The sequence below is a fragment of the Lasiosphaeria miniovina genome (assembly GCF_030549165.1).
Source record: "Lasiosphaeria miniovina strain SMH2392-1A chromosome Unknown B0T26scaffold_1, whole genome shotgun sequence".
NCBI lineage: Eukaryota > Fungi > Ascomycota > Sordariomycetes > Sordariales > Lasiosphaeriaceae > Lasiosphaeria > Lasiosphaeria miniovina.
Genome location: NW_026848220.1, coordinates 1,054,216 through 1,076,564, shown reverse-complemented (window position 1 = coordinate 1,076,564; position 22,349 = coordinate 1,054,216). Strand labels below are relative to the sequence as shown.

At 55.7% G+C, this 22,349-nt stretch overlaps 12 protein-coding genes and 1 non-coding gene across 13 annotated transcripts; 4 read left to right on the top strand and 9 right to left on the bottom strand.

Moving 5' to 3' along the window:
- Positions 1 to 918: 918 nt before the first annotated feature.
- Positions 919 to 2,307, bottom strand: B0T26DRAFT_745292 (uncharacterized protein; the record flags this gene model as incomplete). The annotated part of the gene is made up of 3 exons (XM_060444548.1): positions 919 to 1,510; positions 1,579 to 1,839; positions 1,892 to 2,307. The coding sequence occupies 3 exons, from the start codon at positions 2,305 to 2,307 to the stop codon at positions 919 to 921; spliced, it is 1,269 nt and encodes a 422-aa protein (XP_060302104.1).
- Positions 2,308 to 2,837: 530 nt separating this feature from the next.
- B0T26DRAFT_669649 (uncharacterized protein) lies at positions 2,838 to 3,774 on the top strand (the record flags this gene model as incomplete). The annotated part of the gene is made up of 5 exons (XM_060439084.1): positions 2,838 to 3,051; positions 3,115 to 3,149; positions 3,236 to 3,560; positions 3,622 to 3,653; positions 3,718 to 3,774. The coding sequence occupies 5 exons, from the start codon at positions 2,838 to 2,840 to the stop codon at positions 3,772 to 3,774; spliced, it is 663 nt and encodes a 220-aa protein (XP_060302103.1).
- Positions 3,775 to 4,557: 783 nt separating this feature from the next.
- On the bottom strand, positions 4,558 to 5,360 carry B0T26DRAFT_669648 (uncharacterized protein; the record flags this gene model as incomplete). The annotated part of the gene is made up of 2 exons (XM_060439083.1): positions 4,558 to 4,854; positions 5,316 to 5,360. 2 exons carry the CDS (start codon positions 5,358 to 5,360, stop codon positions 4,558 to 4,560), a joined length of 342 nt encoding a protein of 113 aa, XP_060302102.1.
- A 566-nt stretch (positions 5,361 to 5,926) lies between these two features.
- On the top strand, positions 5,927 to 6,956 carry B0T26DRAFT_683159 (uncharacterized protein). Its single transcript, XM_060440787.1, has one exon. It carries the CDS (start codon positions 5,999 to 6,001, stop codon positions 6,788 to 6,790), a length of 792 nt encoding a protein of 263 aa, XP_060302101.1. The 5' UTR covers positions 5,927 to 5,998; the 3' UTR covers positions 6,791 to 6,956.
- B0T26DRAFT_t4 lies at positions 6,879 to 6,968 on the bottom strand. The gene has a single exon. It is a non-coding gene; the product is annotated as a tRNA-Gly (tRNA).
- A 493-nt stretch (positions 6,969 to 7,461) lies between these two features.
- Positions 7,462 to 8,919, bottom strand: B0T26DRAFT_758970 (phosphatidylserine decarboxylase-domain-containing protein; the record flags this gene model as incomplete). Its single annotated transcript, XM_060446371.1, has 3 exons — positions 7,924 to 8,919; positions 7,770 to 7,872; positions 7,462 to 7,709 (listed from the first exon to the last, which is right to left on the bottom strand). Exons 1-3 carry the CDS (start codon positions 8,806 to 8,808, stop codon positions 7,462 to 7,464), a joined length of 1,236 nt encoding a protein of 411 aa, XP_060302100.1. The 5' UTR covers positions 8,809 to 8,919.
- A 3,186-nt stretch (positions 8,920 to 12,105) lies between these two features.
- B0T26DRAFT_632691 (uncharacterized protein) lies at positions 12,106 to 13,095 on the bottom strand (the record flags this gene model as incomplete). Its single annotated transcript, XM_060436470.1, has 1 exon — positions 12,106 to 13,095. The coding sequence occupies one exon, from the start codon at positions 13,093 to 13,095 to the stop codon at positions 12,106 to 12,108; it is 990 nt and encodes a 329-aa protein (XP_060302099.1).
- A 2,353-nt stretch (positions 13,096 to 15,448) lies between these two features.
- Positions 15,449 to 17,406, bottom strand: B0T26DRAFT_7519 (uncharacterized protein). The gene is made up of 3 exons (XM_060445449.1): positions 16,792 to 17,406; positions 15,580 to 16,723; positions 15,449 to 15,515 (listed from the first exon to the last, which is right to left on the bottom strand). Exons 1-2 carry the CDS (start codon positions 17,009 to 17,011, stop codon positions 15,834 to 15,836), a joined length of 1,110 nt encoding a protein of 369 aa, XP_060302098.1. The 5' UTR covers positions 17,012 to 17,406; the 3' UTR covers positions 15,449 to 15,515; positions 15,580 to 15,833.
- On the bottom strand, positions 16,760 to 18,079 carry B0T26DRAFT_7529 (uncharacterized protein). The gene has a single exon (XM_060445595.1). The coding sequence runs from the start codon at positions 17,803 to 17,805 to the stop codon at positions 17,110 to 17,112; it is 696 nt and encodes a 231-aa protein (XP_060302097.1). The 5' UTR covers positions 17,806 to 18,079; the 3' UTR covers positions 16,760 to 17,109.
- Positions 17,407 to 18,566, bottom strand: B0T26DRAFT_7514 (uncharacterized protein). Its single transcript, XM_060445371.1, has 2 exons — positions 18,428 to 18,566; positions 17,407 to 18,347 (listed from the first exon to the last, which is right to left on the bottom strand). Exons 1-2 carry the CDS (start codon positions 18,479 to 18,481, stop codon positions 17,802 to 17,804), a joined length of 600 nt encoding a protein of 199 aa, XP_060302096.1. The 5' UTR covers positions 18,482 to 18,566; the 3' UTR covers positions 17,407 to 17,801.
- Positions 18,567 to 18,691: 125 nt separating this feature from the next.
- On the top strand, positions 18,692 to 19,923 carry B0T26DRAFT_745285 (uncharacterized protein; the record flags this gene model as incomplete). The annotated part of the gene is made up of 2 exons (XM_060444547.1): positions 18,692 to 19,395; positions 19,458 to 19,923. The coding sequence occupies 2 exons, from the start codon at positions 18,692 to 18,694 to the stop codon at positions 19,921 to 19,923; spliced, it is 1,170 nt and encodes a 389-aa protein (XP_060302095.1).
- An 85-nt stretch (positions 19,924 to 20,008) lies between these two features.
- Positions 20,009 to 20,687, bottom strand: B0T26DRAFT_7498 (uncharacterized protein). Its single transcript, XM_060445150.1, has 3 exons — positions 20,523 to 20,687; positions 20,235 to 20,431; positions 20,009 to 20,151 (listed from the first exon to the last, which is right to left on the bottom strand). Exons 1-3 carry the CDS (start codon positions 20,563 to 20,565, stop codon positions 20,095 to 20,097), a joined length of 297 nt encoding a protein of 98 aa, XP_060302094.1. The 5' UTR covers positions 20,566 to 20,687; the 3' UTR covers positions 20,009 to 20,094.
- Positions 20,688 to 21,683: 996 nt separating this feature from the next.
- On the top strand, positions 21,684 to 22,349 carry B0T26DRAFT_745284 (uncharacterized protein; the record flags this gene model as incomplete). Its single annotated transcript, XM_060444546.1, has 1 exon — positions 21,684 to 22,349. The coding sequence occupies one exon, from the start codon at positions 21,684 to 21,686 to the stop codon at positions 22,347 to 22,349; it is 666 nt and encodes a 221-aa protein (XP_060302093.1).

Here is a 22,349-nt window from a genome sequence, read left to right as displayed (position 1 = left end):
CTACAACCATAGCCGCGTTACCGGAGATTTTCGACCGATCTGACCAATGACAGCTCGGTTAGATTCCTCAAGGCTTGCGGCTATGTGCGAATTTTCTAGCCGCGCGCTCCGGTCTAGAAATGTGTGCTGAAAGGAAGCTCAGTCGGTGTTGGATTTTGTGCTATTGGCGTGGTGGTGGGGATGGTGTATATCATTGGTTCGTGCGGAGAAGCTGAAGTGGACACCGAGGCCCACCTCAGTGTCTAGCGGAACACCCCGTTACCTCAGCAGAGTCAATTGAAGCTGTGCCCGTTCTCGGCGGCACATGTCAGTGGCGTCCAGTTATTCTTATTTTTGGACTCCTGTCAACACCCTTGGTGAGGAGAGCCTCGAAAGCGCTGACTCTGTCTGGCCGGGATGCTAGAAGAAGACGTTTTCATTCAGCAAAGAGTGCGCGGTGTGCATTATGTGAGCCGCTCGCTGCCCACTGCTCGTCGAAAACCGCGCACCCTTCCTCGTTGCAATTTTATTACAGTGGGCAGCGGCCTACACCCTTCATTAAAAACCGCGCCAAGTTCTTCCTCGCGTAATTTTTGTTGCTTTTCGCATCGATTGTTCTCACCAGCCCCTAGTCGACCACACCACCCCTCGCCGCTTTATTCAGGCGCTACTCAGGTCGTGACCACTAAAACTGGTCTAGACAAGTTGGCGGTGCTCTGTGGCCCCTGGAAGCTCTGAAAATGAAGAATGTCAACTAAACGTGGACCGAAATTGTCACTCCACGTCTATGCCCTCTTCCCAGATCGTGTACGCTAATGCGGATGCTCTGGACAACAGCATACCCCGGATAGTAACTTGGTATTGGCGGCTGGAAGTGTGTGAAAGGTTTGTAACTCTTTGGCTTGCATTATATTTCTGTCATCGACCTACCTACGCTACCTACCGATGCCCGTCCAACAGCCATATCCCCTCGTCCGCCGAATCATCGTACCGGCTGTCGTCCTGCCAGCCCTTGGCATAGTCGGACTTGTCGAGCGCCGCCAGCGTCGTCTTCTTGGTCGCGGCCAGCGAGCACGTGTCGAGGTGCAGCGGGACCCGGTTCTTCCAAATCACCTTGCACACCCAGCAGAACTCGGTGCTGCAGCCGCGGCACGTCATGTGGCCGCAGCCGGCGGCGCGCGCGATACGCAGCCCGCAGTCCTTCTTGGGACACAGCTTGGACGTGCGCGCCAGGTGCTCGCGCGTCGCCGCCGTGTTCTCGCGCTCCTCGGCCTGCTTCTTCTCGAGTGCCGCCCGCGCCGCCCGCCGCTGCTGTTCTTGCTGGTGCTTGCGCGCCGCGTTGACCGCTCGCAGGTGCGCGCATGTCGTGATGTCGATGTCGTTGCACACGTAGCAGTTCTGCCGCGGGCAGTTGAGGCACTTCCATTCTGGGGATGTTTCGCCAGGGGCGTGGATCTGCCCGCTGCCGCACTTGCACCAGCGGAACTTGGGGTTCTTGGAGATGGAAGTCAGGGCGAGTTTCTTGTCGTAGCTGTGAGGTGTAGTCAGCATGCAGACCGCGGACATCTGAGGCGATTCTCGGACTGGGACAGTACTCACATCTTGCGCGCCTCGGGCCCGACCAGCTCGCGGACCCGCTTGCTGGGCACCTCCTTCCGGCAGTCCGGGTCGAGGCACTTGAGGTCCTTGAGGCGGTTGGCCCGGATCTTGCCCTCGAACTCGGTCCGGACGCAGTCGTCGCACACGTTCTGGTCGTGGGCGCACGTCGGCGCCGGCGGCCCGTCGTCGCTGCACGCTACCTCGTCGCAGTGCACCATGCACTCGAACACCTTGCTCCGTTCTACCAGTGCCGAGAAGCTGCTGCGGCCAGTGTCAGTCTATATCTCGAAACCTGCAGCGGTACCTCGCTCACTTTAGCGTCTCTGCCGGCGCGCTGGCGAGCCTCTTCCGGACCATGCCCTCGTTGACGCGCACCAGGCGGCGACAGCCCTTCCGGCGGCAGGCGTGCTTGCCCTTGAGCACGTCGAGCAGGTAGTCTTGGTCGCAGCGGGCGCAGATGCCGGGGGCGGCGCCGGGCTCGCAGGCGTCAAAGTTGCCCTGGCCGTGGCCGCTCCAGCACCGCACCGACATCCACAGCGTCGACCGGTACACGCCGCCGCCGTAGTCGTTGGTCTTCCAGCATACGAGGCACGTCTGCGGCCCGCTGGCCACCTCGTAGAAGGCCAAGTTGACCTCCCAGCAGATCTTCCACGGCTCGAAGTCGTCTTGCTCGGCGGAGTCGGTCCCGGAGGACGACGGGGAGCCGCTTGCTCGGTCGGCCGCCGACATCTTTTGGCCCATGTTAATTGGCTCGGTGCATGTGGAAGAAACGGTTATGAGATTTGGGGAATCGAGACTGCCATGAAAAAAGCCAATTTGTCGTTCAGTGGGACTGAAACTCGGCCAGGCCGCTACGAGTGGCGTGGATTGATTGAGTGACGGGGAGGAACCTAGAAAGGGGCAGTGCACGCCAGTCGGGAGCCCGCCCGGGCAGCGCCGCTGAAAGGCGCCTGGCAAACCTGCTAACGACTGCCACGTTTTTGGCGCTAAGCGTGGCAACTTGATACCTAGGGGAATTGAGTTGTCGCTTTTGCGAGCCTCGTCGAGGCGTATTCAGGCACCCCGTCCGACGTGGGGGGCGCGCGACTGACTCTGGATGGAAATTGCTCAGAAATACATAATTACATATCGTCCTACTAAATGGTGAGCTCGATGTCCTTTTCGTTCTCCTTCTCACTTTCTTGCGTTTTTGCTGTTTTCTCAATCTTGCGTCCATATTGTTTGTCGCATCTCATCCGATTTACTCACTGGCTATCATCATGGCCGCCTCCGACATGTCTTCGGCTTCGGCAGAGAAGACGTACCTCATGATCGAGGAGATTAACTCGGACTCGAGCGAGCCCCAGCTGCTCAGCCACTTCCCCGTCACAAACACGGTCAAGGACCTCAAGATGGCCATCGCGAGGATGATGGGCGAAGCGACCGAGTGGGACTCGGTCATGGTGGTGTTTGTGGGCGAGGTGCTCGAGGACAGTGAGTGCTGCAGATCACGGAGCCTTGCGCTGCCAACCTCCGACCATCGCTAACCGGAAAAAGACAGCAAGCAGCTCTCGTTTCACAAGGTCCAAAATGTAACGAGAAAGACATCAAATCCCCCCGCCTATCGACAGTCCTGATAGCTCTTTCATTCTGACCTTGATTTATTACCGCACCGTAGGGCGACACCATCTTCTTCGTGCGCAGCGTCGAGCCGCCGCCGCCCTACGATCCGTCCCGGGACGTCAAGGGCCCTCTCGCCGAGAAGCCACCGCTGCAGCAGCCGCAACAGCCCGCTCGGCCAACCCCGGCGGCGGCGGCCGGCGCATCGGGGATCGTGCTCAAGACGGTCTTCTTCCGTAACATCGAGGGCCGCTCCATGACGCTCGAGGACCTGCCCATCACCATGACCATTGCCGCCGTCAAGGCGAAGCTGGCGGCCGAGAAAGACACGGAGAATAACGACACGATCCGCTTCATCTGGGGCGGCAAGACGCTGGAGAACCGTGAGTTTTTTCTCTGAGCAATAGACTGGCTTGGTGCTGACGTTGTCGTACCCTGTTGCAGACCGGACGCTAATGGACTACAATATCGGCAATGTGAGCTTCCCCTTATTCTCCACAAGTGACGCACAGATCGCTAACCTACGTCCCCGGATGTTAGAATAGCACCATCGAGATTGTGTGGCGGTTGCACGGCGGGGCGGAGCGACGGGGATAATACGGGGTGCAGGCTCGTGTTGCATCGGAAGGGCCAGCTTGCCGGGTGCCGAGTTTCCTTTCCTTTTCTCTCTTCTGGCTGTCTGCGGGTCGAGTCTGTATGAACAAACGCGGGGCACAAGGTCGTCCGGACAAATGTTTTGAGCCAATGATCCTGCGCCAAGGCCAAATTCCATCTGCATGGGCCTGCCATCTTATGCGCGGTGTGTTTTCGCGCGTTTGGGAGCTTCTTGGCCAGAGCCTCGTCGAGGGTGAGTCGTCCCTAGTGAGTGTGCGATTCTCAGCATTAAATAGCTTAAGGCTCCCAGATCTGCAGTGGCCAGCTCCACAGGGGAACTATAGCGCAAGGCCCCCCAGCCAAGGCAGCTTTGTGTTTCACCCTAGGTATTCCTCTGTTGGGCTAGTTGACTTGATGACGCTGTTGTCAGTCAAGGGGAGGCTGTTTCCAAATCACAAGACTTTAACTTTGAGTTCAATGACGATGCCATAATGACCAAGTCTGTAAAGAACAAGCAAGACACCGCCTAAACCATCCCTTAATTCATTCATGAGACAGTAGCGCCCTTGTCGTTAGGAAAATGGTGGATTCTTTCGACCTGTTCAGTCGTGTGGTATGCCATTGTGATCCTGACTGCGCTTAAGACTTTATCTTGTGTTGGTTACAAACTAATTTGCAAAAGAGAGCCCCTCTCATTCATATGCGAAGACTTTCGTCAGAACCATCAGTATGTTGCCGCAAAGGTAGGTAAACCAGTCCGTCAATTGCTCTAACCCGTCACCCAACTCATGCGTCGTCGAGATCGCCCCAGTCTGAGTCCACCCGCACCGAGGACGGCGTCACGTCGCACCGCGTGTAGTACTTATCGTCGTCGTCGTCATCGTCGTCGTCGCTGTCGTCGTCGTCGTCGTCACCACCGTCCTCATCCTCATCCTCACCCTCATTACTACTACTCGAGCCAACACCCTCACCAACAAGCTCCTCAGCCGCCTTGGCAACCAACAGTTCCACCACCCAGCGCCGCTCGCCGGTAACCTGGTGCTGGCGCCAGCGGTGGCCGCACGTGCAGCGGCGCGAGAACAGCTCATTTCCATAGCACGATCAAAGTCACAGCACGAACAGCCATACTCGACGCACATATCCACCTGCGCGAGCCGTGTCTTGAGATCACTGTCATGCTGCCGCGTATTATGTGCATGAGTTGTACGCTGGGAAGAAGTCTCTTGTCCGAAATTTAGCAAATAGGGGAGGACAATGGGCCGTCGACTCTTATTGACCTTGCTTTCCTCGGGCAATCCTTGCCGCCCTTCATACAATCGACCCGAGTCTGGACCGCGTCCTACGATCGGGCCTCGTCGCCAATTTCGAGAAGACAAAAACGAAGGTCGAGAAGACAACAGCGAAGAAAGAAACTCCCATTCAAGTCTGTAGCAATCTGTCTGGCAATTGCTATCTAGAATGTTACCGCCGGGAAACAAGACACATGGACCGATGCGAACCGATTAATTAGGTCTCGGCCGGAAACCCTAGCTTGATGCCATCACCGGTGACGGTGTGAAGCGATACTTGGACAGTCTTAGCTCCGGCATTGCTGCCCGCCGTAGATGCCTGGGTCTCGACGTCGGTAAGGCATCAACAAAACGCCTGAGCTTGTACCGACTACCGCCTCGGCATCGATCCCCGATGAGACGCGCACGGTGTGCACTGCTGGTGCAGCGAGGGACGACACTGCCAAAGCTTGCCAGGGCTGAGGCAAATCAACCCTGTGGGTGTCCGGTAGGGGCCAAGCTTCCCCGCCACATTTAGCACGAACGTGGCGATTCGCCGACGTGACTGGAACCAAATCCAGGCAGGGCGGAGGGCTTGGCGTTTTTATCTTGCTGGACGAAGCCGCCTTGTTTTCGTTCACTTGGGGTGCTAAAAGGGTGGGGGACACCAAAAAATGCCCGTAAGGCTCTGAGTCGTCTCGCCGAGGAAGCCCGAAATTCCATTCACCCCAATAGGCAAGCGTGTGGCGGGACCTACATGAACGCCTTGGGGGTGTGTATGGACAGCCACGTGCACGCGCGCTGTTGGACAGACCGAGACCTCACCACCTCTGTCGATCGTTCAGCGAGAAGTGTCATGAAAAGCAGCAGCCCAGAGATTGATCATCAACACGTCCGAGCTCCAGAACACATCCGAGCTCCAGAACACATCCGAGCTCCAGAACACGACACAGCACACAATGAGCCCAAACGCCAACAACAAGCTGGGTGGCGGGCCGAGCCTGCTCTCGCTGCCGCTTTTCGGCGGGCCGACGAAAAAGGAGAAGGCGCTCGAGGCCGAGCTGCAAGACCTGAAAAAGGCGCACGCGGCCGAGCTCCGGGCGTCGGCGCAGTCGCTGCACCAGCAGCGGACGGCACTCCAAGCAACGATGCAGACGCAACGGGCGTCCCAGGCGGCGCAGCGGGCGGTGCAGCTGGCGACGGAGCGCACGCAGCAAGACACGATCCGGTCGCAGGGCAACACGATCCAGACGCAGCAAGACACGATCCGCATCCAGGAGGCGACGCTCGAGACGCAGATTGCGCGCGCGCGCGCGCTCGAGGAGCAGCTGCAGGGGCTCGAGTACCAGCACACGCTGCGCATCTCGCAGATGCAGCACGACCTCGACGAGGCCCGCCGGCAGCTGGGCCTGGCGCTGGCGCGGACTGCGAGCCGCGGAGATAGTGAGAGCGACTCGTCTGCAAACGACACGCCGCGGGCCTCGGCCGGCAGCACCGGGGACCCGCTGCCCGAGCAGCTGCAAACGTTGCTGGAGAAGGAGAAACCGGGACAGGGACAGCCGGAAAAGGGACAGCCGGACGCGAAGACGCTCGCGCGGCTGGTCGACGAGGTGACGGGCCTTCGGGCGGAGCTGGAGCGCAGGAAGAAGGAGCTCGTCGTCAAGGACAACCGGCTCGAGTGGATGCAGCAGCGCGCGGCGGCCCTCGCGCGCGGAGACACGGAGTCGCCGTTTGTTAAGTATTTCTTCTAGTCCTCAATGGGATACCTATTATTGTTGTAAACAACTCGCAAGAAAAGAAAAACAACCGAGAGAGAGAAGATGGGCGGCCAAAAAGGAATGCGTCAGCCGCGAATCGAACGCGGGGCCCATCGACTTCACTGCTCGGAAGGAATGGCAACGATGGATTTTACCACTAAACCACTGACGCTGGATCGAGATTCCCGTTGGTCTGAGCTGTTGATGGGAAGCAGCTAGATTGCTCGAGACTTTATGTGGGTTTGGCTGCGGGCTTGCCGGGAAGTTGGGGTGAGCCTGCTCCACACTTCTTTTGGACTGCGTAATTACATGTGGAAGGTACGCGGCAGGGTTAGGTGTGCAGATGGAGAAGTGTCGAGGTTCGAGGAGCGGGGAATCACTCCTCGATCTAAAACAGTCTGCCTGCACTTCGGAGCTCCTTCCTGGTTGAGTTACGTGATCAGAGGCAAATGTGGGAGATGCACGGTAAGTTGAGATGAACAAATACAGGCATGTTTGGACTACCACTAAAAGACGTGTTTTTTTCTCTTTCGGGTGTTGTTTTCCAACTTGTTGACCGACTTTGATCGCTTACTCAACCTCTGCTCAACAGAACTCGCCTCCTCGGCAATGAAAATCATCAATCATCTCAACAAAATCCAAACCTTAAGAGTCTAATTTGGAGATTAGGCCTTATTGACAAACGAAGTGCCGTAGAAGGTGTACGGCAATTCATTCCCCTCCTCGTCGACCGAAGTCTCCTTGTTGAAGGTATTGGGGTCCGCCGCCGAGAAGCCGGCCTTTGCCTGGAAGACGGTCACGATGTCGGAGCCGCCAAACAGGAAGAAGCCGAATTCGTCGCCTTTCTTGATGCTGTCGCCCGGCTTGACCGTCAGGTTGACCGACGACACCTGGGCCATGCCGATGGGGAGCACTAATCATCCGGGTTGAAAGGGTTAGCAGCATTCCGCGGATCGCGGTGACATGTACGTACCGGCGACGAGACCAATGTCGCCGTCGGGGCTGCCGGTCGTGTCGATGACAACACAGCCGCGCGTCTGCAGGAACTGGTAGCCCGACTGGTCCTCGGCGTCAATCTCGGCGCCCACGTCCGGAAGGCTGTATGGTGCACGTGCAGCGCCTCCGACGTCCTTGTGGATCCTGCGGCGCGGGACGAGCGTGTTGCCCGTGGCGATGACGTCGAGGTAGGCGGCGTTCTGGATGACGCGGCTGTCGACCACAGTGCCCGAGACGGGCGCGTGGAAGCGGTGGTAGTTGAACGTGCTGAGGAACGAGTGCAGCCAGACGCCGCCGCCGAACGCCGTCGCGTACGGGCTGTCCTGCAGCAGCGCCTGGATGCTCCACGTCCACCCCTTGGCCGTGATCTTGCCGGGGTCGTGATTGGCCAGCGTGTCGGCGGGGACCCACGTGTTGGAGTCGTCGTCGACGTCGAAGCTGTCGGCCCACAGCGAGTCTGCCGGGTACACAGGCGTATGGTTGTCGCCGGGGCCGGCGACGATGCGGGGCTTGGCGAGCTTGCGCGAGAAGAAGTCATTGAAGCAATGGAACGCGGAGCCATCCGGACTCACGCACTCCCAGACCCGAAAGAGCCGGGCCCGTTTGAACGTGTCAAACTTTTGCGGTGTCAGTGATTCCGGGGTGGCCATGAAGGCTCCTACAGCCTTGGCATACTCGACGATCCACGCCGACAACGGGGTCAGCGGTTTGTATTCCGAGTCGGGGGAGATGGCGTTCTGGTACGGCGCCAGGGCTGGCTGGTCTAACACATAGTAGAAGACGGAGAGCTTCTTCAAGACCTCAGTCGACTTGGAATTCTCCCATGGCACCCAATGGAGAAAGCCTGTCATGTACTTGACGTAGCTATCGGCATCGACGATTGGAGGCGTTTCGACAATCATGACCCCACGGGCGTGCTCGTTGGCCGACCTGACGGCTTCTTCAAGCGCCGGCTTGCCTCCGATTTGGGGGAGGATGTTATCAACAAAGTCTTGGACGACCTGGGGAGTCGACATCTTGTCGAAGCTGGGTTGGGGACACTGAGATGAACTGGCGGTGTGCTGGGTAATATGAACAAGGTCCGAGTGGTTTTGACTGACAAAAGCTCGTGATTAGCAGTTTGGCTTCAATTCTCGAAACTGCCGCCGACTTCAACTCTTTATACCCGTAGGCCATGGTCCTGAAACCCAGCCGCAACGAGCGAGTCGACGAGTCCGGAGGTGAGCGCAACTGGCTGGATGCGACGTAAACTCGCACTTTGGCCGGCGACGGATCCGCGATCAACGATGCGCTGTGTGACGTCGTGCCGGGCTCCGATGGTGTACGGGGAGTGGCAGATCCATTCCAACCTCGGCCTAGACTCTAGACCCTGCGGGCTGCAAGAGCACGGTCGTCCTATAACAATGATAGCTTCGGGTTCCGATCCCCTTCCCTTCCGACCCCCCTTCCCGTCCGACCTCTCCCGTCCCGACCCTCCCCCATTCCCCGCCTCTGTCTACGTACTATCAAGCACGCTTCTCCTCGCCGTTGTATTTAAAGATCTCTGTTGTGCGTAATAACTACCCTCCGAACTTGCCGCCCACCAACCCATTCTGTCCTCTCTCACATTCAGAGGCCCTCAGCCAGCCCGTCGCATGCAAGCTCAGGCTTCAAACACCGGTCTCGGCATGAAGTATCTGCCTCTGGTGACACGGGGATAACTCCATGGACGCCGCCTTTCAACTAGAAACTCATTGCAAGGTGGCATTCGACTCGGCGTGGTGCGATAGCGTGGCTAGCACTCCGGAATCCCTGCAAGGTGTCACGTCGGAACTTTCAGTCGTTCGACAGAAACGCGGGGTTAATTTTCCCGATAAACAGCGCTAGATAATGCAGGGAAGTACAAGCTATGCGTCAACGGTCACATACAGCTTAGTCTGCGCGGGAGCTCCGGTCAGCTGAGAGATGAGCCCTCAAGAAGCTAATTAGACACTGCAAATGGCTAGAGACTACGCGGCCAGTCTTGCAAGTGGATTATCTATCAAGTGTGATATCACGGCCGATTGGTTGGTTCAAGCAACTCATACCAACAGCTTGGGTATGACTTTGGCGGAGGCAAGTTAATTAACTTGGGGAAGGGTTGGAGCCTGTTGTCGCTACGAGCCATGCCGTGGGTAGACAGTAGACACCCGACTGCTTGAGGTTTTCAATTTAAAGGCCATATGTGCAAAGTGTGACGTGGCATTCTCGTCTCACATACTGGAAATGCTTCTTCAAACATGCATGACAAGTTCTGGCTTTTCAGAAACGCCTCTGGTCGAGCCAAGCCAGACACTGGACGCTGAACCTCATTCCCAGACGGGAGAACTGGTTCCGTGAGACTCGTCTCTTCCCCATCCTCGTCGCTCGTCCGCCCTCGAACTTGTGTTTGGGGGTTGCGCAAAGACGTTGTACCTGGGGATGGGGTATGAAGAGGAGTTGGCGGTGGCGAGGGCCCCTTCCCAGCTACAGGAATATTTCTGTTCCGAATAAGTTCTATACCATTCATGTGGTAATAAGGGTTGTTTTTGAGAGTTTCAAGACTCAGAATGACAACTTGCTAATACTTCTTCCAAGCTGTCCATTACACCCACAGAAAGGGAGAAGAGCCAGGTGGCTTTCCAATCCTTTCCGGTCCCCCAAAGTCAACATGAGAATGAGGAAATGTAACCGAAGCCGCCAGCGTTGCCGCGATGCATTGACTCGTACTATGAATTACACGAGGCAATTTGAAGGCAAGCTTTACTGCGCCCCGTCCCTTCACCAATCCTGCCCCCAACTCGTCATCCAAAATTGTGTTTGAACATGTCCCTCAGCAGTGGAGAGGCAGAAAGTGTGGCTGGGATCGAGGGGTCAGGCCGGGTTCCGGCCTGATGCGCCCGAGCCCAGGCATAAGTGGATCTGGGATCCACCAGTCCAGGCCATCATTTCCACATGTATATTCCGCCGTGGCCCAGATAGCTAGACTTGCAAGCAATCGAGTCATTTCCTTCCTGCCCACAGAAAGTCGTGCCGCACCCGGAAAGTGGTATTCAACACCCATGGATCATTTTCTTGGTAGCGGACTCCGGCAACAATGCCACGCTCCTCCTTGGCTTCATCCTCTTCCCAGTTTTGGTCGTCCATCCGAGCCCCACACGTGTTCCTCTGAGTCGAAGCTAACCAACAGCCTGCAAATACGAGCTTTGGCCAGCCTCCGTCGCGTCACGCATAACAATTAATATTTTGGGTGCCGCAATACGTGAGGCGCAGTACTGCTCCGATAGAATCGGGCGGCGCATGTCGCAACCGGGCAGGCCGGATAAACGACCCCGGGCGGATTTATGCTGATCAGGGCTACCTTAGCCTCGTGTCTGCCTGATCAATTTTGAGAAGCGATCTGCGGGCCGTTTGGTCTAAAGGATTCAATTCCCGGTCGACGAAGCTGCCCCTTGCAGAGAGTGACGTTGGGTTCTGGTTGTTGGTCGCTGGGTGAGGTGTATTTGAATCTGACGTCTGCCCTCCCCAGGCCCGATTCTAACCACGCCTCTCATATCAATCCCGTCTTTCTCGTCGCCCAACTCGTTCTCAAAGCCAATACCGTCTCTCTTTCAATCCCGTCCACTGGCCGGCACCATGAAGCTCGGATTCGCCGCCGCCCTCCTGACTCTCGCCGCCAGTGCCCTCGGCGCGCCGCTTGCTCCGCGGCAGAACGAAGGCGACGGCACGTGCACCGTCGGCAACTACTACTGCACGGTGGGCACGGCGTTCGGTCCGGCGTGGAGCTTGCCCGGCGTGCCGCTGCACTCGTCCGACTGCCCGCTGCACGCCATTGGCCCCTGCAGGTAGTTGACTGAGTGGCGGAATGGGTATGTTGGTGTGGGAACCAGTTCTTGTGGCGGTGTCGCCTTTCTCTGACGATTGAGCATCCAGATTGTGCGTGTCAAACCGAACTGAAGGACAAATTCGCAAAGAAACAGGAGAAGTATCCTCCGGCTAGCAGGCCGCGCACGGTGGCAAGGTCTCTGCTGTGCTGGTAATTCCACTATTATTAAACAAAAGAAGGAAGAGACGAAGCAGACGCACTCGGGACGGAGCACGTTCTTCAAGGTTTTAGCAGTAATTATCAAGGATAAAAGACCAATTCAATCTATACTGTGCGGTGGATCCCATTGTCGGCACCCGCCACGCCTTACACGCCAGCGCCATGTCGTGTCGTAACATCCCATGCGTGCTAGCTCTAAGTCGAGTGGCGACGAGGCCGCACGCCACTCCAAAAACTCCGATGTCAGAAGACACAAAACACAAAACACATATCAGAGGGTATACGCCTGCAGCTCGTTTTCGGTCCACTCCCACAGCTTCGCAGCGAGCTCGTCGTTCGCATACGGCGAGTCCGACCCTCTCCGACCGAGGGGCTTGTAGTACGCACCGCTCTCAATAAAATCCGGCGGCTGCGCGGTCGCCGCCCACAGGGGCCCGCGCACGGCGTCGGCGGGGGACGGGTAGAGGAAGCGCAGGGAGTTGACGACGGTGCGCAGCGCGCGCGACTCGAGGTTGTTGGCGAGGCCGGTGCTCGCGAGCCCGGGGTCGACGGCGGCGACGCGCAGCTGCGCCGGGTAGCGGCGCGCCAGCTCGCGCGCAAACAGCAGGTTGGCCAGCTTGCTCTGGCCGTAGCGCGGCAGCGCGCCGAGCGCTGCCTGCTCCGTCTTGAGCCCGCTGAACATGATGCCGGCCTCGCCGGGCGCGCCGCCGGCCTTGGGCGCCTGCGTGTGGCCGACCGAGGAGAGCACGACGACGCGCACGTCGGGGTGCGCGGCCGCGGTTTGGAGGAGCATCGGGAGGAGGAGCTTGGCCAGCAGCGCGTGGCCGAGGTGGTTGGTGCCGAACTGGATCTCGTAGCCGTCGGCGGTGAGGCCGGGCGGCGTGGACATGATGCCTGCGTTGAGCATGAGAATGTCGAGGCGCGGCCCGGGGGTCTCGGCGGTGACGCGCTGAGCGGCGGCCCGGACGGAGGCGAGTAGCGCAAGGTCTAGCTCGACCGTCTTGATGACGGTCCGGTCGCTGTCCTCGGCGTTGGGCTCGAGGTCGAGCTGCGCGTTGATGTCGGCTAGGGCCTGGGCGGCGCGCTCGGGGCTGCGCGCGGCCAGCCAGATGAAGGCCGGCTTGCCGTACCGTGCTAGGTCTAGCACCGACTGCTTGCCGAGGCCGTTGTTGGCGCCCGTCACCAGAATGACCTTGCCCGCGAGGGAGGGCACGTCCTTTGACGGAGTGAACTTGATACCGCGGCCGAAGAAAAGGTCCATGTTGGCGAGGGGAGCTGGGTTATGCTGCGTGTGGTGTGAGACGCTTTGCGTGCTGAGGTGTCTGGTGTCAGAAGCGTTTCGGGGCTGGAAATGTTCAAGAGAGCAAAACTCACAAACACTGAGAGGAGAGGCACTGAGAGGAGAGGCACTGAGAAGAGAGGAGCGAGCGAAGTCATTGAATATGTGCACGGATTGGAGGCACGGAATTGAAGGCTCGGGTGAGATAATATCGCGGGATTCGGAGTTCGACGGGAGGTCAGTGCTTTATCAAAGTAGGCCCCCCTTTTCCAGACAATAGTGGGAGACGGAGAAATTATTTCATGTCATGCCACAGGCAGCAGGAAGCGATATGCATCTTAATTAGCGGGGCTTCGTTGACAAAAGCAGCCGATTGGCACCCTCATTCCCCAGAGGGGTTGTTCCAACAGTTCCCAGAGGGGGAGTTCCAACAGTTCATTTTGCTAGCACTAGTTGTGGTGGGCTGGTTGCCGGCCGGACTGTCGACTAACCCCTGTCTCGCAGCAGCGGACAGTTGTTAGACTCCGGTTGGATTCAAATTCGGCTTGGCAGTCCACAACAGGATAGCAATGTTTAACGGGAAGGGCCACGACGGGGCTCAGCACAATTCGGGGCCTGCGGAGGCCACGTCGGTGCGTAGAAAAGATCCGTAGTTATCGTCTGCAGTGCTTTGCATGATTAGCTTTGAATCATGCTAAGTATTTAATCCTTACCAACGTTTTTGCCCGTGGACTCGCCAGCTCGCTCCATCTCGAAAATAGCACCTTGGCAACTCCCAGCCTGCGACTTTTGTGAGTTTGGATTAGGCCGTTAAAGAATTCCACAGCTACGATGGCGATCCTCCGTCACCATACCTCTAGCATAGAGCTACCGGCTGGCGGCCCGGGGTTGACTACTGACTTTGGCAGCTGGTGGGCGGCTCTAAGATGTGAAACTAAATGCTAGAGTTAGACTTGCGCAGGTAGCGTGGAACTAGAACACGAGACGGCCTAACTGCCGTTGGCTGTCTCCATTATCGAATCCATTCTCAAATTCTTAGGCCGTGTAAGAACATTAGTGCAAGAAAGCCACGAACCAGGAGGGAGAGGGAAAGGCAGCCTTGCACTTCCGCCGGGGTTTGAGACCTAATACGATAGAATTAAGCCATCATGTTACTTTCTGGTGAGAACCTACAGGAAAAGCGACTTCCAACGCCCCATATTTCTGGCTTATATCCCTGCAGAAGTCACCCACTAACATCTCAAAACCCGGCGGGAGAGTAGAGCTTGCCAAGGGCCGCGCAATTAGAAGACGACTGAAGCGAGGCCAATTAACTCTCTGATCACCAGATTCGTACGTTTAATTATGACGAATCATTATATTTCTTTCCCCCGAGATCTCTATTGAAGCCATTGTCAAACCTATTATACGGTGAATAACAGCCATCTGAGCGTCACAATCGTTTGAAAGACGACTCAACTGGCAGCCTGCTGTCCTATGCGACTATAGCGCCGCTCTCGTCTAGCTCTACGACTGGTGCCATTCTCGTGGGATGGGATACTGGCAACTCTTGAACGTTTAATTCCGGTATCAGTTGTTCCCGAGAATACGGAAGATAATGCCCTAAGAAGAAGGGTTACTGGTATGTTGAACCTGGTAAAAAATGCATTGTCTCGAAATGCACATCGTGTGCCTCGGGAGTGCCTCTATAGTGATAGCCGGAACTGCTCCCCGTCGACGGCATGCTGATCGGTGATAGTGAATAAGCATAACTGCCTCGACTCCACATTGATGGCGTCTGACTGGTGGGAGGGCCGATTGATGAACTTCCAAAAGATGAAGGCCCCAGCGACAGAGGCCGAAGTAATGGAGCTCCCTGAATGGAGGGCGTGGCTTGGCCCTGGGTTTTTTCCTTTTCCAATGGGCCGCGCATCCAAGATAAAATTCGTACCTCATTCGTGTCATCAGCAGAAAGCTGGGGGTTCGATGGTCCGGAGCGGACCATATTCAAAGGTCTGAGAAGTAGGAGAGTGATCATCGGGCTTGTAAAGAAAAGCACAGAAATTGGCCAGAAGACGGCAACAGAGTCGTAGATGATGGTCGTCACAACTGCTGGGACGTATCCAAGCACATCTTGATCTTCGCAAAGATTAGTGAAGGTTACGCACTGAAGTTGGCTATGTTGAAGCGACGATTGAGAAAAGACATACCGAATCTGTGACATATAGCGACATACGTCACCGCTGCAACAAGGTCAAATCTAATGATTAGTAGGAAGAAAAGCAACACGATGGAAAATTCACTAGCTCCTACGGGGAATATCCATCGCGGCCATCGCCCCCGACCCCGGATGGATATTATACAATATGAAGAGACAAAGAGCGGGACAGCGGCCACAGAGGATGCTGCGGATGGCTTTGTATCTAAAAATGTGGAAGAAACGTCAGCTTCAAGATGACAAGCAGCTCGTGGTTTGCTTGTGCTTACTGCTAATGTCTGCCTGGCCTTCGAGATAGTGAGCAAAAAGTATTGGTCGTCCGAAGACAACCAGAACAAACAGCGGTATTCCAACGGCTATGTAGAGCAGAGTCCTGGTAAGACGGCCTAACAACCGTTGTGGGTCTTGCAATACAAACTTGTATTGGCAGAAGACGTAGTTAAATAAGACCTCGAGCGACATAGGTGCACCGGAGATGGCGCCTGCAACCGCGCCAGTGGAGATGGTAATTGGTCCACCGGGGTCAGCATAGATGGACGCCCACGCATACACAGCAAGAACACCGCCAAGAACGGTGGAGATGATGATGTACACCGCAAGTACAACATGGTGCCAGAACGGTTTCCCGTTGGGCCTTCGATCCACCTTGAAGGGTAATTTCTTCAAGATCGAATTGTGGTTTCGGCCTAACTCGGCAAAGGAAAACGATCATCAGCGCGACCAGATACAGCAAAGGACTTACACTACGATGTAAGTAATGGGTTATACCTTGTGTCGCCTCCATTGTCTCAGGCATATGTGGCATGTGAATTATTGCGCTGTTTGACGAGGGGTTGCCCATGCCGGCAGAGCTAGGATCGTTCGGATCCCTTTTGGTACCATCTTCCGGGTTCGAAGGACCTGACTTGCTGTGGCTAAATGCCGGGCTGTTTTTATAGCGACGGTAGAGGTCCCGGAGACGTATAAACTGGCTGGACAACTCGAGCAGGGGTGGACTGGGGTCGTCAAAAATTGACCTCCCGCATTCCGACAGAAGCTCCGAAAATGAACGGAGGTCTTGAACTCTTGTAGCACCGGAAAATTCCTTCACAATGTCGCTCAGAGCTGTAGCAAAGGGATCGCTAGGAAATCTTGATAGAAAGTCGACCGACAGGGCCTCTGCGATGGGATACTGCTCCCTCGAGAAGTTCGAGCGTTTGAGATAATTTGAATGGGCGAGAAGAGCCACCAGTGGAGAAGGCAGCCCGACTCGACCAGGCTTCGGAAGAGCTGCACTGATATTTGCGAAGTCTCTAGTCAGCAAGCTGACGTGTGCCCTCCCTTGAGAGCAAGCTATAACTTGGCCAACAACTTTTGGGTCATTCGGGTCCTCCAGGTCCAGAACCCAGGATCCTGAATCGCCTGAACGGAGACCTGTGAGATGGATGGCCGTTAGCTGAGTTGCGCAACAGCACTAGGTACCAAAGGAGGGCAGAAATTACCAGGGCTGCTGTTGCTCATGTACGTAGTCCAGATCTCTTGCACGAGGCCATCTCCAACGAGGAACGATGGACCCAAGGACATGGTCCCGAACTGTGGACCCGTGACTCCGGAAACGACGGCAACAGTGCATCCGGACGGCGACTCACACACATTGATTATATACCTTTTTCCCCCGGGGTAGGGAAGGAATATGTTCGGCAATTGTCGGCGGTGGTCCATGGGTATCAACTTCCAGTCGTCCCCTTCAATAATCGTCAAATATCGGTGGCCCGGGAAGCTCCGTTCCCTGTACGCGACAATCTCTTCCAGGCGTCGGTCTAGAAGTAATCTTTCCTTGTTCCAGTTGAGGTTTCTGACAAAGCCGAGTAATCCTCTTGATCAAAAGTCAACACAAACGCAGGTTCCAAATCGTCCGGAAAGTCAGACTCCGCAAGAGTATCTGCTTGGCTTTCCAAAAGGCTCTTTAAATTTTCCTCTATCGTTGGCTCATATTTGTCAGGATGATGAGATGTCGTCATGGCGTATATATTACCGTCGACTTCAATGAGCCCCCCAATTGTTGAAAATATCCCAGAACCTGTGGAGGTTTCAAGAACTGCTCCGCAGTACGTGTCCCCGTTCCCTTGGAGTTGGAGGACATGGTGATCAGCGGCTCGGCGAGAAATCTTCAGGGCCTCATAACAGAGCCCCCATGGTTCGTAGAGATATCTGTAACGCGTCTGGGACATCACCTTATGGAATAATTTAATGTCGGCTGGGTTGGTCAGGCCCTCGATGCAGATGTAGACTTTGGAAGGTCCTGAGGATTCGTGCTGTGGTCCAAGTTCTACCAAGTGGTGTCTGCATCTAGGAAGCTCCTTGCCTAATAGAGTGATTTGGTCTTTGATGGGGCTCAGAAATGCCGATAAGGCACGTAACTTGCTAATCTCGGCGTTGCCCACGGGAATAGGCCGTGCTGCTAGCTCTTTCTGGCTCACAAAGTTCAGTGTTGCAAGCTTCTGTAGCCTGGTCATCGGAACCGAAACGGGAATTTTGCTGTCCACATCTCTAGCGGATCGTATCCCGCGGTCAACTTCCTTGCCCTTGGCCTTACTCGAGTTTGGGGGTGGCTGAGCTTCGGCAACCTCGAGCAAATGGTCCAGTGCACGAGCAGTCTCTGGTACGGACTGTTCACAACACTGCTGGACGACGCGCGTGTTGAGGCCCTCGTCGTCCCTGTACTGTTGCTGGACGCTCTCGTGTCGTCATTGACGTAGACCCCCGAATCTTGACTATTGTGGGCCTTCGATAAGTCTATCCCATTCTTGACTGCCGTGTCGTTTAGTGTCGATGTTGAGGAGACCGTTGGTGGATTGGGCTTGTTTGGTTCGGATAATTGCCCGCTGTCATTTTTGGCCTCTTCGAGTCTCGGTCTTATCGAAGGGGCAGTGCGTCGGGAGGATAGAGATGTGGGCGTTTTGAGGGCGCGGAACTTCAAAATCCAGTCTCTCAGCTCTTTCGTTTTTGGCACGCCATCGAGAATGGCTTGATCTCTTGCACGGAGGGCTGGGGCTTGCTGGATAGAGGATGCAACAAGACTAGGTTAGCCGAGTTTTCATGCAGCGGTGCCGAGAGCGAAAGAAGATGAAAACCGACCTTGATAATGCTTGGAGGGGGCCTGGTGATGGTTAATGTGGACGTTTCCGCCATTGCGATCACGAGTTTGCAATCGCCTGATCCATTACCCTCAGGCAAATCGAGTTTCGGAGGTTGTGGGAAGGGTGTCGAAGACGCGGTAACCCCCGCGCTTCCCCGATTCGAGCCTTGCGCGAGAAAATCCAACTCAGTCGCGCAAGTCACATGACGAAGTCCATGGAATTGGGGGCCGGAGGAGATAACCTGAGCGGCTGGAAGATAGCAATGGCATCGGGAGAATTGTCGAGAACGTCTAACGTTATCGACGGCATTCGCAAAATAAACGACTCTGCATGGCAGAAAAATGAGCGCGAGAAGATGACAGGCATCGCCGACACGATATGGGGCAGGCTAGGCGACGCGGAAGGGAAAAGGAAGCGAGACGAAAGCCTGGAGGGATACTTGAGCTATTGCGAAAGAGAGGTGGAATTTGCACGCAGGGGCACACTCACGGCACGCGAAGATCTGATGGAGGCAATCGAGTGCCTGAAATCACGCCCCAGCGAGGCCAGAGCCAATCTCAAAGAGGGCAGGAGCGAGCCGCTTCCACTTCCTCTAGCGGTCCGGTTGATGTATGGGACGGCCTGCCTGTCGCTTGGCACCGTGGGGGGCGACATCTTTCGCCCGATCTGGAAGGAGTCGAAGACGCTGGCGAAATACATAGAACGCGTCTACCCGCGCTCGACAGATGCTGTCCTGGACTCCAGAAGCGTCCGAGTGCATAAGCTGTCGATGAGCTATCTGGCGTCGTTCGCCACTGTCGATTTAAGGTGGACGAACCAGCTTACCGATCACCTTATCTTGCTTAAGGGCGACGGCTGGAAGTCGCTCTACCTCTTCCGCCATCCCGCTTTTCTTCGACACTCGCTCCAGACTCTTGGCAACAACAACCCCGATCTAGAGCAATCTACGGCCGAGGCACTCTCACTGTAGGTACTGATCTCTCGCACACCAGAGCAGCCAACAATTGACAATTGACGTAATGAAACAGCGGCTGCCTTCCCCCGGGACTGCTCCGAGAAACCCTCATGACGTACGACCTGCTCTTTCCTAGAGCGGGAGACAGCCAGTCACGGTCCATCCTCGAACGGGAAGTTGCGCGCCACCAACTAGACCCCTCCTTCCTTGAGCCATCACGCCTCCAAGCGGAGCACCACAACAACTACCGAGACGCCTTGGACTCAGCTGATGTGAGGAGCCTGTATGAAAAGTACCCCTACTGGGGCGACCGCCTATACGATCTCTGGAAGGAAGCTGACGACCCGACGCCCGTGACGGCAGTCGAGCGCTGGTCCGAGGCGAGAAGAAACCCCCGCTTTACCTACTGGTGCACCGTTGTCTCGGTCAGCATTGCCATCGCCTTTGGAATGGCTGCGACGGCATTGGGTGCCATCCAGGTTTGGATCTCTTACTGCGGCTGGGTCGATGATCCCACAAAGCCTCTGTGCCGCACGTAGAGAGTTCATGCAGCTGAGCTCAATGAGCAAATATACCGCCTTTCAAAACTGACCGCAGCAAGGCGGTTTCATTGATACTTGTTACTATACTGCTGCTGTGCGGATTCCGTACAGTCTAGGGCATCTAGTCTAGGCACCCACGTCCCCCGCGATAGTCGCATACAACACACCCTAGTAGTGACAGCTGCACACGCACACCCCTTTGTTGGGAGCGCTGGTTTCCTCGCACTTGTTTTTGATATTGATTAGCTTCACTGGACAGGATATCGAGGAGTACAGAAAAGGAGTGGAGGAACGTGAGTCAGAAATACCCAAGAAGCACTGCAGTTGATCGACTGCGATCCCGCTGCGCAAGCTGCAGGACAAGGGTTGCCGTGAAGCGGGTTGCAGCTGTACGACCTCGCCTCCAGAGCAGGGCCAGGGTCGGGGCTGGGTGCCGGGGCGGCGAGGGCTGATGTTGCCAGGAGCGAGACGAAAAAGAAGGAAGGCTTCATTGTTGCGTTCTTTTCTGCTTGCTCTCGGTGATGGTGTCGAGAGGTAATGAGATAGGCTTGGCTTTTGGTATTATAATTGCCATGGAGATGGTAGACGCAACGCACCTTTTGTAGGCTTGGAAATCGGTCCAATACGGCACCGCGACATCCAGCGTCTTACATCTAGAACCAGGGACAGTGTACAAATTAATAACCAGCGCGGGACCCGGAGCAAAAGGCTTATCCGAGTTGTGGCGTCAACAATTAATTATTCTCCTGGTCATTTCGTTGTCTGGGATGAGGGGTAATAAGCAATACGACATTCCATCACACAGCCCCAGACCGCGGTAATGGATACGACGCTGTCTCTACTAGTTCGAGCACCCGACTCGAGCCCTGCCAATGCCTGCGGGCGACTCTTTCCGGGACGTCTTGGGATTTTGCCTTCCGGGTTGTGCCTGAGGATGTTCAGGATCCTACCTTACGCCCTCTTTCACACGGTAGTATGGTGGCGGCCGCTTGTATACCCAGGTACTCAGAGCTATCCGGCCGCCTAGGCCAACCAGCGAAGAGGACGCCGATGGCATCCCGTTGGTATAAATGTCCTCGGTAACCTTTCTCTAGCCTGTCGTAGACCTCATGACGAGTGTTCATCCACGTGGTGGACTTGAGTCTTACTACACGCCACGTAGCATGTTTAGGAGAGGATACGGATTCCTCTGGGGGGAAAGGGGTGTTGATTCACCAGCGGGATCCGGTAGAGCCGACCGGCGCTGGTTTCTTTCCACCATGCCAATTATACACCCGACATACACCCGACCTACACCCGACCAATATCTTATAAGCACGCTCGGTAATGTCTTTCAAAGCGTCGCAGGCAGATACAATCGGCCTCATCAATGGCGGACGTAATAGCCACGCCGGTAAGAACGGAACCACGCGGCGTTATAACCATGGTGCCGCCGTTGTCCAAACTATCCTCCTCTCCACTCTCGCAACTTGTAGAGCTGGTATTATAGGTGTCGTACTCGTTGTCTTGTTCGTCCATAGAGTTAGAATCGACGACTAAGGAGGGTGGGCTTCTTCCTTTCGTGATTTTCAACTATTTCTTGTTACCTACCTTGAAGCAGGTTACCGCAGGTAAGCTCTACCTAGATTATATGCCCTACTGACGATCTTTCATCCTGCGGTTCGCGTTTGTCTTCTTTTGGAGAGTCTGGTAGAAGACGGAACTTACACCTCTTATTCGAGCACATCGAGGGTCTAGGCAAAGAGTCCTGCCGCTCGATGCTTAGCGAATCCTCTACCCTCAAGCGATCTTCCTTTGCATCCCTCGCAGACTTCATCAACCGAGCCAACTACCTTCGTGAAGAGATCGAGAAGGGATGCATCACCATAGACGACACGCAGGCACTGTACTACCTTCTCAACGGACTTCGTGAGGCATACAGCGACAACATACAACTTTGGGAATACCGAATCGACAAGGGAGAGCTCAAATGGGGAGACTTCATGCAAATCCTCTTTGTAAAAGCCCAGATTGAGAAGCATCTCAACCTGGCGTATGTCCCGAAGAAGCCTAATGATGATAAGATCTCTAACAAGAAAGGAAAGAGCAACAAGCCCGGAGAGAAAGAGACCTGCTCAACCTGCAACAAGGAGATCGGAAAAGGCTACAAACACCACGAATGCGGTAACCACATCCCTCTGAATGGAATAACCTGCTTCTGGTGTAATCCAGAATCGGCCCCAACCAGCTGGAGGAGAAGAGAAGAAGCCCTCAAGAAGAAAACTACTACTGCGGCTACCTTTCGACAGGGAGGAAACAACTTGACACAGCCTCCTGCAGATACAGAGCCGTCGAGTCTACTGTTTGTCTATAACGGCCTGAATTACGTCGGTAACGCAGATCATATTGAAGAGGATTTTTCCTGGAGCCCCCGTCGCTACTGA

Excerpts from the sequence above, each read along its gene's own strand:
- B0T26DRAFT_7514 (XM_060445371.1), bottom strand. The coding sequence starts at position 18,481 with ATGGCGGAAACGTCCACATTAACCATCACCAGGCCCCCTCCAAGCATT. Across the intron at positions 18,348-18,427 it reads CCCCTCCAAGCATTATCAAG|CAAGCCCCAGCCCTCCGTGC; the intron begins GTCGGTTTTCAT and ends TCCTCTATCCAG.
- B0T26DRAFT_7498 (XM_060445150.1), bottom strand. The coding sequence starts at position 20,565 with ATGTCGCGGTGCCGTATTGGACCGATTTCCAAGCCTACAAAAG. Across the intron at positions 20,432-20,522 it reads GATTTCCAAGCCTACAAAAG|AAAAGAACGCAACAATGAAG; the intron begins GTGCGTTGCGTC and ends GAGAGCAAGCAG. Across the intron at positions 20,152-20,234 it reads TCAACTGCAGTGCTTCTTGG|TGCGAGGAAACCAGCGCTCC; the intron begins GTATTTCTGACT and ends ATCAAAAACAAG.
- B0T26DRAFT_7529 (XM_060445595.1), bottom strand. The coding sequence starts at position 17,805 with ATGACCAGGCTACAGAAGCTTGCAACACTGAACTTTGTGAGCCAGAAA.
- B0T26DRAFT_683159 (XM_060440787.1), top strand. The coding sequence starts at position 5,999 with ATGAGCCCAAACGCCAACAACAAGCTGGGTGGCGGGCCGAGCCTGCTC.
- B0T26DRAFT_7519 (XM_060445449.1), bottom strand. The coding sequence starts at position 17,011 with ATGGACCACCGCCGACAATTGCCGAACATATTCCTTCCCTACCCCGGG. Across the intron at positions 16,724-16,791 it reads CATGAGCAACAGCAGCCCTG|GTCTCCGTTCAGGCGATTCA; the intron begins GTAATTTCTGCC and ends TCCATCTCACAG.